Below are 16,597 nucleotides of genomic sequence, written 5' to 3'. Positions count from 1 at the left end.
TCTGGTAAAGCTATCACATTCAGAGGACATTTATCAGGTAATTAAGCAGCAATGTAAATTTAACAAAGGTTTGCTTTAATTTATTTCAGTCTGAGGCACCTATAAAACCCTATTCTGAGAAGTGTCTGGACATTTCAGGGACAGCTGACAACTCCAGTACTGTACCTACCCGTAGCGAGGATGCTTGCAGGATAAACATTTGCTGTTACTCTTACTAATGTAAAGTTTGTTTTTAACTCAAGTCACTTTTAATGCATTTCTCATGGAACATTACATTCTATCCACATTTGCCGAGTGATACCTGAAAGCAAACAGAATACATATCACGAATACATACAGTATGCATGAAGTAATAACTAAAGGACTGTGAGGTCAAAATTAGTTTTGGCCAGGAAAAAAAAAACAACTCTCACACATGTATATGAAGTAAACGAAGAAACTGTCGTCATCACTTTGATTTAAAAAACTAAACAAATGAGTCAAACAATTCTCACAGTACAGCCTCTATACACAGTCGCACTACAACACGTACTTAATCGAACCTGTGCGTTTAGGTTAGTACGGCGGCCGCGAGGTCTGAATTGAAACTTCTCCTAGTTGTCATGGAATCCATTACCAAAACAAACGCTTGCGGTTGCTAGGCTACCGAGGTGTAAGTTAGTATCCATCTCTGTGGGACTGCAAAGTCTCTCCGGTGGGCTGTGCGCTATGTCGGACGTGGGATCCGAGGAATTTGAAGAAGAACAGGGACCCTATCTCGGGGTTAGTAGAAATTAATATTTGTTTATTCTTATAGTAAGATTTAACTGGTAGAATTTTTCTAAATTCAGCTCCTGAAAGCAAAACGCACGTACGAGTAGGGCCTGTACTTCTTCGATTGTAAAGTAAAATAAATTAAGAAATTTATAAATCTAACTAAACTAAATAAATGTATTCCTTAGCTAGATGAGATGAGTTATTTCTGTATTACATTTGTTCTGTGTTTTCACGTTTAATGAAATTTAAAAATAGTCTACCTAAGCAGTCATTTGGGTTGTGGATGAATGTGGATGAATACCTATACAGCCGGGACGGCTGGATTGCTGAACTGGCGGCAGCTGAAAGCCCTGTTCTCTTAGGTACGCCTGTGAAACACGTTTTCTTCATATAAGCGTTTCTAATTGCTCTTCCTTAATTGTCTGCAATGCCTGGCGACCAAGGAGTACGAAGGGGATCGCAATGAAGCCGGGGAGAGGCATGGAGTGGGGAAGGCTGTCCTGCCTAATGGGGATACTTATCAAGGACAGTATGAACACGGACAAAGGAATGGACAGGTAAAAAAAAAACTATGGTAAACCTTTCAGATTTAATATTTGTACAGTGACAGAATGTGTCCTGATTGTGAAAATGAATAAAAAGTTAAACACAGTATTAGTACATATACTGTGCATAAACCTTATGGAGGGGGTCACAAAATGTCATAGGACAGTGGTAGAATTGATGCTCTGAAATCCATTAATGAAAGAGCAACTAGATACATTCTGGGGTATAAGGTAATTTCCTACACTGCCAGACTGAAGGAACCAAACATTTTAAGTCTTGAACAGAGAAATCTTTGAGGGGACATTCTTGAACTATTCAGAATCCTTAAAGGCTTTTACCCTGGGGTATTCTTCAGAATGATCATGAACTACTAGAGGACACCAGTAAAAACTGAGAGAAGGAGGCACTTCTTTATGAAAAAAAGAAATTTTCCTAAATATCATAAAACTATCAGACTTATTTGCTGTAAGGTATATTCAGTACCTTGCAAAAGCATTCAACCTCTATCAGTAATAATCCATTTCCAATGATGTCCTGTACCGTGTACAGTATAAACATTTTTTGTCTATTAGCCAATATTTTTATTCAGATTTTAAATGTGAACACAGATTTCTGGGTGAAAAAAGTTCAATGAAAGCAAAAACTGCAAAGAAAAATTAAAAACTAAAATATGTCCCATATTTATTCTCCCCTGAGTCAATACTCGATGGATGCAGTTTTAGTGGCTATTACAGCTGTACATTTTTTTAGATGATTCTCTACCAACTGCACCCTGGAATGCACAGACCTAAAACTGGGAAAGAATTCACCTTTCAGCAGGTCCCCAAACAACGTCATAGAGCTTGAGCAGATTTGCAAAGAAGAATGAATGAAGACTGAAAAATTCGGTGCGCAACATTGGTACAGACTTTCTTATCTGCAAAGACTCACAACTGTATTTGCTACCAAAGGTGATTCCACCAAGTAATTACATAGGGCAGTGCATATAATGCAAACGGTATGTTTTTATTGTTTTTTTCTTTTCAGTTTTTGCTGATATTGAACTTTTCTGAATAATCATGTACACTATAGGTTTTAGTTTTCAAGATTTGATTAAAAATACACGCCTTAAAAACTATTAAAATACATAATTTTTAAAAATGGACATCATTGGAAGGGAGTGAGCAAGCCACTGTAATTATGTTCCTGTCTTAATGCCTGTTATGTTGCCAGCCTGTGTTCCCTCTGGCCTGCTCTATATTCATAGCTGTCCTGGGTGTGTGAGAATAGGGAGGTGGCTTTGCATCAGATGCTGTGTTGCCTTGGACTCAGACCTTGGGGGCTGTTGTCAGAAGACTGGTGCCTACAGATTAGAAAGGAATCTCTTGCCACATGGTGGGAAGGAACTTTCTGGAAAGGCTGGTTGTGGCTGCCAGTATGAAAAGCTTCTCTCCATAAGACATCACAGCCCCCAGTGTAAATAAATAGGAAGACTAGGGGATAACGGTTGCCAGAGTGACTGGGGTCTCTTGAGTTTTGAAGCTGTTAAACTAAAGTGCATTTGAAGTAGTTATCTTTGGACTGTTTATTTAAGCTTCAGACCACCTCTTCATGCATTGTTCTTCCTTAGGACTCTCATAGATTCTTAGATTCACTGCTGTTGTGTTAGACAGTGGGAGGACAATGAGAGCGCCCAAGCCTGTGTTGATTAGAAAGCAGCTGAAGTGTACTGAGCTCCTGGGAAAGTTAGAACATTCTCCAGGAAACTAAAGTAAATTAATTACACATTAAAATGTAAACCCTGCACGTAACACAGATTTCGTGGTGTTCTGTTTTACAACTATTGTTCTCGGGATGCAGACACTTTAGTACGTTGGGATATGTTTGAAGAGCTGTAGTTAGATGTGTTGTAATTGATCATGACATTTTCAAGACGTTCATGAGGCTCATGGGAGCTTTGACATTTTTGTTTCCTGTGACATCCTGTAATAGTAGTTATGTGTACAAGTTGTACATTATTTTCCCTGTACCAAAATTACAGTGTGTGTCAGAACATTATTTTCAAAATGGAGTCAAAGTTCAACTTTGGAGTTTCCATATTTATAATATAATGGTATAAATACGGTTCTCTGTAAACTATACGATGGCTATATAAGTAACTTGTTCTACCACAACAACACTTGACCCCCAAGTGGCATTTGTGCTATTTTCACTAGTTACAATAAAGCAAAACAGGTATAGAGGTATGACACTAAGAGGTGTAATGTCAGGATAGGTGCAGGATATTGATAAAATTATAGTAAAATTGGTAAAAATGGGGACATCAGTAGCCACAAAGAATATGATCTGTAACAACAATTGGGCTGACTTAGTTGAATGGACCCTGATATAAAATGAGAAATCTTTCATTATTAAGCTATTCAGGTTACAATACAATTTGCGTAAATAAAATGAAAGACTTTTCTGTCCTTTTTCCCTTGACTCAAAATGTTACGAGACCTTGCAAGAGATGGAAGTGAAAATATCCAGCCCACCTGGCAGCTGTTGTGGGTGGACTGTGCTGTCCACTTGCGTGACCAGCGGTGCCAGCTGTGATGCTGATGATTTCCTCCTGTTCTCCTGCTCCAGTGCTTAAATGCCAATATTGCTTTAGATGACTGCCAGAGATCTTGCCACTTTTTTCCTTACTTTTCTCCAGGAAACACTAACAACATGAACCTGTTATAATACAGAAGACCATATTATTTCTCTAGTAGCTAAACATTTGATAGCAGAGACATCTCCAAAGAGCTCATTTCATGCTGAGTTAAGTCTGCAGTAAAGACTCTCGGCAAATAAATGTTGAAAGCCTACCCTTTTTATATCTTTTTAAATTAAGTTTTAATCCTCACACTGTTCTACTAGATTGTTCTTTAGCCTTCACCCATGGCTTGTAAAAGCTGCTGCTAAGTAGCCTATGAATGCTCATGGCGATCTTTATCATATTTGTGCCTCCAAAACTGTGTGTTTGAATAATTAATGTAGGCGAGCATCTGTCTCCATGTTTAACAGGGCACATAAACAGAACAGGTTTGTAAAACTGTTTTAAAGGTGCATATTGGTCATTTGTAAATTAGGCTTTATCTCAGCTGAGATGAAAGTTGCTAATTCTTTTACTTTACATTTTATAAGGAAAAATTGTTCTCTGTTCATGTCAGTGATGAGACTATGCAAACTGCTGAACAGTGTTACTGTTATAACAGTGTTATTTGAAAGCATCTTTTTGCATTGGGCTTTAAAGTGAATAGGTGGTCAGTGTTAAACATTTGCTGAATTTGGACATTAAGCACAGATTTTCATTGCTCCAACCCTGGAATCATTTCCTAAATCAAGTTTTTAAAGCTTTTTGTTCTATCTGCTTTTGAAGCACACTGAAGTGCCTTGGTGTCTCCCAAGTCAAACTGTGAGTACAAGTGTCAGTCTTGAGTGTCAAACTGCATACATGTGTGAGCAGGGTGATTTCAATTCAATGCTGAAAAATAGAAAGAATATTTTGGCTGTTGGACTTCCTCAGGTGTGTGGAAGAAAGAGAGAAAGAGGTGGGGAGAAGGCGTGTTGTTGAGAGGTTGAGTAAGAAGGACAAAAGCAATAATATGTGAGAATGGGTGTAGGAAGTGAGAAAGTTTGTTCGATGATATGGAAATCTGGGACATGATTTCCAGAAGACGTTTAAAACCCAGAAATCTGTAAATGAATGAAGTAATGAATTGATCATTGAGAGTTGGGGGAAGGTGAGAACATACAGTAGTTGAAGGATAATTTCGGTTTCATTTTCATATCATTCTGGAATAAGAATCCTGGAATCCCTGTAAAGGAACACAGATGGAGAGTAAGTGGACAGGTAAAATGAGGAACCATTGTCAAAAAGAAATCTTTGATTATTCTAATGTCTTATCTGAAATATTTGTATTTGCATACTGTAATTCCCTACAAAGTCATTTGGTATTATTTGTTCTTTTTTTTTAATCTTCAGCTCTCTTTCTCCCCCTCATGTGATAACTGTACCGCTGTAGGAGAGGACAATCTAAATCTTATCCCGCTTATTGTGTTACAGGGAACCTATAGGTTTAAAAATGGTGCTCGTTACATTGGTGAATATTACATGAATAAGAAGCATGGACAAGGTACTTTCTACTACCCTGATGGATCAAAATATGAAGGTTAGCATTTTCCTAGTTTGCAATGTAAAATTTGTGAAATATTTTTGGGGAAACATTAAGTAAAGTACACATATATATAGTACCACTCTGTGTGGTTTTATTTTTTTATTTATCATGCTAACACTTTGAAGTTTCTTATATACCTGTTGGTCCCTCACAGGTGGCTGGGTTGATGATCAGAGGCAAGGTCATGGAGTGTACACGTACACAAATGGAGACACATATGATGGAGAGTGGATGAATCATCAAAGGTATATTTTTCTGACTTGTAAAAACAGGGTTTCCAAATTTCTGATTATCTCATGCTGCATATTGCTACTTATTACATTCTTAATTTCACTGATGTTCTGGAGGATTATAGAAGGGTTGCAGGATAATTTTGGGTGCAAATACTGTTTTTTTAATTATGAAATCTAATTTAGTCTACTTAAAGGGTAGTAATTAAATCCTGTTAAGGTTACAGAATTAAATCCTTTGCACTGCTTTTTGGGGGTGACACCACTTGAAAATAAGACAGTTGTTGCCTGGAATATCTGGATTATGACATTTCTAGGCATTTGATATTTTTATATGCTTAATTTAAAAAAAATAGCTGTTGTGTGCTAAAACTAAAAAGTGAGACAGTATTTATACAGGGAAGAAGTGAACAGTGCAGTTAGTATTGATATTGCAATTTTCAGATATTGTTCTCAGTAACCCCTTAAGTACAGAAGGATAAGCAATATTTAAACTGCTGCACCAATCCCTTAACCTTTCAACACTTTATCAAAATGAAGTTTACGCATATAGTTCCATATCATCTATGCAGATGTGGAAGTTGAAGTGGAAACAAGCAAACGTGCTCATTTCTTTCATTTTTTCCTTTTCAGGCATGGGCAGGGTGTGTACACCTATGCAGATACAGGATCAAAGTATGTTGGCACCTGGGCGATGGGCAAACAGGAGGGAGCAGGAGAATGCATCCACCTTAACCACCGATTTCAAGGAAACTTCGTCAACAGCAATGCAAGTTGCGAGTCAGACTCAAATGTTGACATTTTAATATTTAATTACACAAAATATTTTGTATCATACAGTTATTGATGAAAATACTGTGAACCCCCATTGAATAAAACCCGGGGTTCTCCCTGACACAAAAACAGTTAAACTGTGTACATGTTGTGTACTCATCATAGTTCTGAGAAAGATTGAACCTAATTCCAGTCTATTTTTAGAGCAGGATTGCCTTCAGATCAGATTGTTGAAGATGGTATATAGGATTGAACTAGACTTTCCATTAGGGATTAAAATCTGGTGAAGATGAAATGTTCTTCATACTCTTCATTCCAACTATGCCTATCCTTGAGAATTTTTAAATTAATTTCAGTTCTTAGTACTTTTAACACCAAAGGATAATAAGATGGTTTTATTATCATAATATGGAGAAGTGTGAGATTACTGGGCAATTAAACTAGATGGGGAAATGTAGGTGAAATTAAGAAAGGCTGAATCTAAGTGTAGCCAAGTGTAGAGAAGTGTAGTTCAGGATTAGCACCCCTACTCTTAAATTGTTCTGTGTGATCTTTATTGACCACATGTAATCAGGACCTTTGTTCTAAAATGTGTTGTCTGGGGGCAAAAATATCCACCATCTAGTTCAGCAGCAGCCAAGGTTTTCCTAGAAGATCAATTATAATTATTACTTAATCAATGATTTACATAGCACTTTACATATAGGAAGAGATCCATGTCATCATCTGGTGAAATGTACCACACACTCAAGTTCATGGTAGCCATTCTGTAGCCCCATTTGATCTACTGTACTTCCCCTGCAGATCAACCAAATTTTTATATAGGCCAGAGTGTGCAAACCTAGATGAGAATTTAATTTGGGCACTAGGGTTAGCTCCCATATTCTTGTTAACAGTGTCAAAGGATACTGTTTGGGCCCAGTCGTGCTGAGCTTCTGCGATCTCATGAGATCAGTCCTTAAGAAGTAGTACAGCATTAAAACTACACTGTTTTTGATTAAGATTAATGTAAGCAAAAAATACACATTTCAAGTTGTGTCAAATGACATTTCTAGGAGAAAATGTACTCCCACCCCCCAAAAATATATATGCCTGCCTGAATAACTGGTGTCACTCCTGGCTTCATCGTATCTTGAGATACATCCATTTACATATTTAAAATTTTGCAGAAGCCTAGTGTGGGATTATGTGGGATTGCACTGCCTAAATTGTACTAACCCAGGAAAAGTAGATGTTAGAAAGGATATACATTTTTTTTTAAATAGGTTGGATGTGTACCCCTTACATTGGCACTACTTAAACAGTAGAAGATGAAGAAGTGAAAATGTACCTAATTCACAGTATTTATTAACATGGCTTTGCTTTGTTTCTAGCCTTTTGGAACTGGGAAGTATGTCTTTGACATTGGCTGTGAGCAGCATGGAGAGTTTCTACATGTGGAGCAGGTAGGCAGAAGCACCAATAGTAGAACTGTTCATTGTTGTCCTATTCTGTATTGACAGCATCCACACTATTTGCCTAAAAACGTGCAGTGGACTCCAAAAGGGTGCCCCTCATTCACACGAAGGGCAATCATTTCAACATTCAACGTTGTGAGTGTTAATTAACACTGTGTTAATTAGTGTTAATTAACGTTCACCTTACAGTTTATGCATCAGAATTCAGTGCAGTGTTAAATTATTTAAAAAATGATAAAAATGTAACAGGCTGTATTTCTTTTTAGGCTGAATCTGAAATTTTTCATTTCATTCAATAGGTTTTGTAATCTTCCCCGATTGATAAAATAATCTCGTTTTTGAAGGATGGAGGTGACATCAGTAAGTTAATTTAGGTGTCTTTAATTCACATTGATCAAAATCATCTGCTGAAAACAATTCTAGGTAGAATGGTAAGGATGTAACAGGAGGCAGGAAAGGGAGTATGGATCCTGTGCAGGACTCAGAAGAGAGAGAGAATTACAATCCAAATCACTAGGCTAAGACGAAATCCAGGAAACAAGCAAGAAGGTCTGATAATGGTTGAGACAGCAGGAGAATAACAATCTGAATCATAAGACTAAATTGTAATCGAGGGGACAAGCAAGAGGGTCTGATAACGATTAGACAGAAAGAAAAAAAAACGCGGACTAGGGAGCTCGAGGAGAATCTGCAATAGTGAATGGGGAAGTGAGAAAAAAGGGGAACTGAAATAGTGATGGGAGTGAATAGTGATAGGTAAATTAGTTGCAGTGTGAACGTTTGTTAAAGACAGTGCGCGTGGGAATGTGAGACTGGTCAGAGGCCCGTGCGGAATGCGTGACAAAGGATCAGCCCAGATTGTACAGTATATAGTATGTAATCCCTCACATTTAACAGCCAAATCTACAGTACTTGGTTAATTTCAGCAGTTACTGTACCTCTCATTAAATCATTTCTTTTTATCTTTACAGATACAGGCAAATAAAAAGCTTACTTCACTCTCTGCAGTACAATCTCTGCAGATTAACTGTCAAAACAAAAATGCTAAAATTACAATAGAATATCACCACAGAACTGACTTTTTTCATAAAGAAAGAAAAAGTGAAAAGTGTAGAATAATGCAAATTGTTGAAGTATCTTGCATGGCAGTCTGAGATTTAATTTTGCTTTTCAGCCACTTTAATTTTGCTTTATAAGTAAGAAGCTGTTTTTTTTGGGGAACGAAGATTTTCTAGATATTAAAAAAACAAGGTAGGAAAACTACAGTGACCCTAAAGTACTCTTCAGCAAAGGAAGTAAATGGAGCTGCCTGAAGAAAACTATGAGATACTGTACAATATATAAATAAGACTAGAGATCTTAGAGGATAATTTCACATACTATAGTTACCTAAATGTGCTCACCTCAGTAATAGTAAACTATTTTATACAGCTCCTTAAAAAATCAATCATTTAAAAACACTAAAGTGAGTTTACAAGAAAGGTGAAAAAAAGTATACTAGAAGCACACAAGGTAATATATTACATGATACCTGTGCTCTTTTGAAGGAGTCAAACTTGTATGGCAGTCGCAGTGCTTGTGGACAGCAATAGCTTTGATCTAGGTCTATGTATTTTATCAATAAAAAGAATCGGTACATTCCCATACTGCTCAAATTGGAATTGAGGTTTATTTCCTCGCTGGGGCAGAAGGAGCTGAGGTGCACTGCTGTCTGGATTAGGGTGTCACATTTGGTTGTGTTTTTGTCTTCTCTTGAAAGCACAGATGTAATTATAGCTCTGCTTGACAGGAGTGCTTTATCTTTCGGGCTCATGCTTTGGCCCTATTCACAGAGAACAGGCTGAATTAGATTTCTAACCTCTTGTCTGTTTCAGAAAACCGGAAAGCTAGAAATCTGAAATGGAAAAAAAATAGTATATACTGCTCATACTCAGTTTTTTCATATCTTTATTTCTTCTGGCTTTATTCCAGCTGCACTGTAAACTGAACTATTTTCACAAAAAAAAATGTTAAATAATTTTAAGCTTTTATCAGTAATATTTGGGATAACTCTGAGGGTGTTTCTTCAAAAGAGTAGGTGTGTTACTCAAGTATCCTGGCAAAACTTTACCAATCATGGCAGTGTTACATATTAGTGGTGGAAGGGAGTCCCCATTCCCTGTAGAGCTCTTTGTGTGTAGTGTCCAAAAAAGTGCTATATAAATGTAAGGAATTATCTTTACCATTCCCTACGTATTTTTAAAAAGTTTCACATTTTCTGACAGTAAGGCAATATGACTGATTTTTCAATAATTTCTATGACTTCTTGAAACTTGTTAGCACATTCTTTTTATTCAGAAGTAGCAATATGAGAGAACTTGTAACAGTATGTTTTGTTACAACAGTGGCTTTTCAAGCTCTGGTAATTTACTTGTTTACCAGTAACTCTCGCCAAGGAATTGGCCAGGAATCTCCCCAGGAATTATTATAATCTTTTCCTTAAGTTAGCAATAATCTAAAATACTAGGTCATTTTTACACTGACATGAAGATCAAAACAGAATCTTATTTTAAAATAACCTTTGTGCTTAGTCTTTGTGAATAGGGTTCATAGTGAGTTATTAACTATGAACTATGAACTATTAATCTTAAGGTATTACTTAAGATTGCTGTTTTGATTTTATATGCGTGAAGCATGACGTATTGCCCACTGTGCCTATTCCGTTCTGTTTGCCTATATTCCCGCAGCCAGTACTGCTTGTTCTTGTTTCTACAATAAGGTCATTATCATGCTGCATGATTATGCATGATGAAACACTGTTGAATAGTTATGAAAGCACATAAGCAAACAAAATGTTTCTGTAAACTAAAAGTAATTCTGCTGCCATCATTAGTTCCAAAGATGACATACCTCCACCAAGTTTTAAGCAAATTATTAAGCATCACAGGGGTAGTGTCATGGTCTGGGCATACTGCGCATTGTCACCTCTGGAACTAATAATGGCAGCAGTTTACAGAAACATATTCTTAAAACAACAGTAATGTGTAATTTTTGTTTGTTTCAGAGGTAAGGTTGTTTCTAATTTTCTGAATGTCACAATAAAATTTTAAAAGTATAAATCTAGCAAGACACAACACACATGAAAAGCTAATATTGTGAATAATTAGTATTTAGGGTAAGAAGAAGCAGAGTACTGGCACAAAAAGCTTAAAATTTTAAAAATCCTATAAGTGTGTAAAGATTTCTGAAAGCTGTCTTTGTTGACTTAATTGAAAATTCAGAATTGTGAAAGGTATTGAGAAAGACAATCCATGGGATACTGTGATTGATTACACAAGTTTATATGGAAAATAAGCTCAGTAGCATTGTGCACAGATAATAGGAGAGACACTTCTTTACAAACAGAAAAATGGTTAAAGCTGTCATTGTGGCATGCTTTAAGAACATGGGATTCCTTGGTCATTAAGTTACTAGTAACCAAACAAGCAGTAGAGGATGAATGGTTTCCTCTTGGTTGCATTATTTTCTTGGTTTGACATTCTTCAAAGAGCAAAAGTGGTCTGTTTCCTGTTCCAGGATAAAGGTGAAGGGGAAGATGAGGATCCCATCAGTGCCACTGTACTGAAGTGGAAGGCAGACAAAGTGACTGCCATGACTCTCTGGACTCCAGTCGAGGAACTGAAGAAGCAGCCAGCAGGTGGGCATCGACTCTTTCCATTCTGGTTTTTACTTGGCACACTCAACATAAACTACACTTCTGTGTTATTGATTGTAACAAATTAACTCATGTTGTGCTGCCTCTGTCTTAATACACTGTGGATCAATCTATTCCTCTTCACACTTTTTTCTCCTCCTACATTTCTGATAACACAGAAATAGTCCGTACTCTTATCTATCCCTAATTTATTCATCTACTCCTGTTCTTTGGGTTCTCTCACTTGTTCCCATGGCTTTCCATATTGTTTTGGTGTTGATAATGCTCAAATCCTTTTCTTTTCATTCTGTTGTTTACTCTGTCTGCTCCCGTATCTCTTCCTCAACCATCACCTCTTGGCTGATGTCCTATAATATTAAACTTTTCTCAAAGTCTGACCTGCTTTGTTCTCCGTTCCTTTCTTTCCTCTCTGTGGACATTAGAGAGGTCTTTTTCTCTTGACTCCATCACCCCTTTCCTTATTCTCCAAGAACCTCAGCATTGCAACACATTTCTTGTCTAGCACATTGTTGCCACTTTTTCTTATGCAACATTCTCAGAACATGCTCTTTCCTTCCTTGTCCTTTTCCGAACAAGTTCTAGTCCAGGCCCTAGGCAGTCTCCTGCCTAAACAATTGTAGTGTTTCCTGCCAACGTCATTTGTCCGCTCCAGACATCTGCTGCTTGGCTTTTTTTTATTCTTCCTCACTCAGCCCATGCTACTCCATTATTCCGGTCCTACCATTGGCTCCTTATTCTAGTTCCTGCCTAGCATTGCCAAAACCATTCTCCTCTTGCCTATCTTCACTCTCTTAGCAATCCCTACAGACCCTTTGCAAAGTAGTGACATATGATAAATTAAATCAGTGTGGTAGTAAATGGTGTTAAGAGTGAAGAAGAAATAATCAAACAGAAGAGGATTGGAAAGAAAAAGAACACATGTGCGAATCAGCATGTCCAGTTCAACATGGGTCTGTACTTTGTGATTATCCTGGAAATTGTTGTTGTTCTTACTGGATATTTGATTACATTACTAAGCTGGGTATGGCTAGTTCAGAGGCTGGGGCCTCTAAATATCTTGAACAAGGTTGCTGTAGAACCTTTTTAATGTAGAAATATTTACAGTTTGTTTATTCAATGCAGCACCTGGGGAGGTGAAAGAGAGTGAAATACAGGCCCCTGGGCCTAAGCCTACTATACCAGAGGATAAAGAGGAAACAGACCTGGTTTCTGAAGTGGGAAAAGAGCCTGAGGTGGAGCCAGAGGGGACTCAGGCATTATCTACTGCCCCCGAAGAAGTAGAGGAGTGACTGCTGCAGCACGTCAGAGACACTGCTGCCACTAAATGAAAAACTATACAGCTGTACTTTTAGGCATGAATAAATAGATATTTTTACTAGGTCTACACTTTGTCATTTTTAAAGCAAAGTAAAAATAGTAAAATGATTTAAAGCATAATAAGGGTTTCAAACAAGCACATTTTATTTGTTCTACATTTTGAATAGTGGATTGTTACATTTATTAAGTAAGATAAATAATCTGTTTATCCATGTTGGCTCACAGTTTAAATTACAAAATGTTTAAATTAAATGTAAGCAAACATAAGACAACAGAGAGCATTAATACATTATGATTATTTATATTGTCTTTGTTGTATTACATACTTGGCATTTTACAAGTAAATTATTTCTGTTCATATATTTTGAAAAGTCTTGCTTTGATGTGATGTTGCTGTAGTACCTTAATCTTTTCATGTATATCAATTCTAAACAATAATTATTGTTGCTTTCTTTGAACTCTTTCTAAGGCTATTGCTATTCTTTTAATGGTTTGGTGTCCAACAGTAAGCACGGTATTCTAAATAAGGTCTTACTAAACCATTGTAAAGCTTGAAAGAACTTTCACCGATTTCAAATCCACATTGCTATGTGTATATAAAACAATATTCTCTTGATAAGCATATAGGATATTGTACAGTACATAACCTCCCCTTTGAGTGCAGCTTCCTGTTGTTCTGAATTATCTATGTGATATATACAGTATATAGTCTATGTTTCTACATCCTGTGTGGATCACTTCGTACTTGTCAACATTTCAATTTATATACCATTTGTAATTTTCCATGATTTTAGTAAATCCATTGCTGCTTTATCTGTTTGCCACTCCCCCGATATTTTGTATCATTTGAAAATTTAATCACTTATTAACTATCATTTCTGTTTAAGAATCAACATTTTATAAGGGTCCTTTTCAGAAGCTTTTTTGTAAATCAAAATATATTACTGAAGCACGTTTTCTGATTAGGAGTAGCAGAGATCCAGTCCAGTAAATGTTATAGGTCACCCTGCGTCATCGGTTTCTACAAACTTTGAATAAGTGGAGGTTACTCATTAGTTAAGAAAGTAATGTGCTTAAGAGAACTCCAATTTTCTTACCTCCTTTGTTGTCCCAGATGGGAAATGTGCTTTTCTGGCAGGTAAAAGACATAACACAATACATAGTAGATAGATAGATAAGACTTTATTGATCCCAAAGGGAAATTGATGTGTTTAGTACATTTAAAACAACATGAACACATTAACAATTAATGACATACGATGAAAAAAGTTAGCAGCTTTAAGTAATCTTCAAAATTTAGAAAAATAATTTGGGTCATGGATTTATGAGATAGATATATACTGTAAGATACATGAGAAAATAAAATTAATTTAATAAAATGTCTGGATTTTTTTCACTTTGACATTATAGAGTACTTTGTGTTAATGAGTGGCACAGATTCTCAGTTAAATACATCATGGTTCCATGCTTTAACACAATAAAAAAGTCCAAGGGAAAAAGTCCAAGGCGGGTAAATACTTTTAAAAGTACTATAGTAGCTAGAAAACTGCTGGATTAGGCCTCAGGCTGCTTAATTTTCTGAGCAAGGTTATATTGGCAACAGTGATAGATCCAGTATTGAACCTCTAACTATCTATTTTCCTGTGTACTGGACATCAGGGCTATCTGACACAGAAGGCACTAGGAAACAGAATAAGTTACTGAACATTTGGGTGTAGTCTATGCATTAAAATTACTAAGCATGCTTTCCTGCTAACGATATTCACCACATCCATCTCTGGGGCTATTCATAGTGTTAACAAATACTGTTTCATTAGTGACTCAACATTGTTTTAAAAAAAACTGAAAGGAACAGATGGGCTTAAAATACTTTTCTTGTGCTGGCTGCTAGTCAACTAACATCTTGATGTATCCAGCTTAAGTACTTACTGTAAAAGTACTTAAGTACTAGCAGCCATATCACCCTGCAACTCATATCTGGTAACCCACTGAAGCAGCTGTGCACCTGGTCAGTACCTGGATGGGAGACCACCTGGGAAAAAAAAAAGTTGCTGCTGGACAATCTCCTTACGACATGGTGTGAAGACAACAACCTCACCCTCAATGTCAGCAAAACCAAGGACCTGATCGTTGATTTCAGGAAACTGCAAAACGGACATGCCCCTATCCACATCAATGGGACTGAAGTGGAAAGGGTCAGTAACTTCAAATTCCTTGGTGGCCATATCACCGAGGACCTCACATGGTCTCTCAACACCACCTGTCTGATCAAGAAAGCGCAACAGCGCCTGTGCTTCCTAAGATGGTTGAAGAAGGCTAAAATATGTCCCCAGATCCTCACTAACTTTTACAGATGCACTACAGAAAGCACACTGACAGGTTGCATCACAGTGTGGTATGACAACTGCAGTATTGCTGACCGCAAAGCCCTACAGCAGGTGGTGAAAACTGCCCAGTCCATCACTGGGGTTGCCCTCTCATCTATACAGGACATTTATGACAGACGGTGCTTGAGGAAAGCTCTAAGCATCATCAAAGACCCCACACACCCCAGCTACAGACTGTATGACCCTCTACCATCTGGAAAACAGTACCGGAGCATTTGGGCCCGGACTACCAGACTCAGAGACAGTTTTTACCCCCGCACTATCAAACTCTCTCACTCTCACCTCACCTCTCACCTATGATCTGAACCTCACAGTGCCTTCTTTCTTACCAAAAACTCAAAACACACATTGAAATCTACCTCTACCTTACATTTTTTTGTACTACTTATCGTCTGAGAGCTAGCTAAATAGCATTTCGTTATACCATATACCTGTATATGAGTATAATGACAATAAACTTGAACTTGAAGAGGTGTTAGTGGGGCCAGCAGTGGGTGCTCACCTTGCAGTCCATGTGGGCCCTAATGCCCCAGTATAGTGCTCTTGAAATAAAATAAAAACGTAATTTTCTAAATGCCTCTTGCCTAACTCCTAGAACCATTATTTTGTAAATATTCTAGGTTGATCAACATTCATTTTTATAATTCAACCAGTCACAGAAGGCTTAGAGAGCTCCCTGGTTCAGTTTTGTTCCCCCTACACTGGCGTTACATTAGCATTTCTCCAATCTGTAGGCTCAGCTCCCAAACTCTGACAGTTGGAAAATATTTGTTAACGGTCTGTGAATAACATGATTAATTTTCTTAGGTATAATCAGGAAAACAATGCAGGGATAAGGAGAATTAATATTTTAAAAACTCTTTTTACAATAATAACTCAATTCAATAATAACTTAAGTTTTATTCTAAAACTACTCAATATTGATGGAGTTGCTCTTATAACCCTTGACACATTATCGACATTTGTAAAAACCTGCAAGAAATATTAATTTAGCACATTTCCTATTTTGCTCTGTTCTTTATCTCACATACCATTTGTTCTTGTATTATTTCCGTATAAAAAAAAAGTATTGCATTGTTTAGAATCCGCATTAATATTATTCTCTCTCTCAGTGATTTTAATGTTCACTCTTCAGAGCCAGCAATTTTATCTCGCTTTAGAATACAATGATCTATTCTGTCCACTCAAGAATTTGAGCAAGGACGCAGAGCCGGCAGTGATGATGTCATCATACTGCGACTGTTTTACAACG

The 16,597-nt window shown here is 37.0% G+C and overlaps 1 protein-coding gene across 1 annotated transcript; it reads left to right on the top strand.

Annotated features, from left to right (window-relative positions):
- Positions 1-623: 623 nt before the first annotated feature.
- Positions 624-14,337, top strand: rsph1 (radial spoke head component 1). The gene is made up of 8 exons (XM_088913479.1): positions 624-762; positions 1,200-1,313; positions 5,375-5,480; positions 5,641-5,731; positions 6,350-6,485; positions 7,864-7,935; positions 11,503-11,623; positions 12,764-14,337. Exons 1-8 carry the CDS (start codon positions 709-711, stop codon positions 12,928-12,930), a joined length of 861 nt encoding a protein of 286 aa, XP_088769605.1. The 5' UTR covers positions 624-708; the 3' UTR covers positions 12,931-14,337.
- The last annotated feature ends 2,260 nt before the right edge of the window (positions 14,338-16,597 follow it).

This window comes from Atractosteus spatula, chromosome 4, assembly GCF_055471065.1.
Source record: "Atractosteus spatula isolate fAtrSpa1 chromosome 4, fAtrSpa1.hap1, whole genome shotgun sequence".
In the NCBI taxonomy this organism is placed as follows: Eukaryota; Metazoa; Chordata; class Actinopteri; order Semionotiformes; family Lepisosteidae; genus Atractosteus; species Atractosteus spatula.
This window is presented reverse-complemented; position numbering and strand designations above follow the sequence as displayed.

Coding starts and splice junctions, on each gene's coding strand:
- rsph1 (XM_088913479.1), top strand. CDS start 709: ATGTCGGACGTGGGATCCGAGGAATTTGAAGAAGAACAGGGACCCTAT. Junction 763..1,199: donor AACAGGGACCCTATCTCGGG/GTTAGTAGAAAT, acceptor CTGGCGACCAAG/GAGTACGAAGGGGATCGCAA. Junction 5,481..5,640: donor TGATGGATCAAAATATGAAG/GTTAGCATTTTC, acceptor GGTCCCTCACAG/GTGGCTGGGTTGATGATCAG.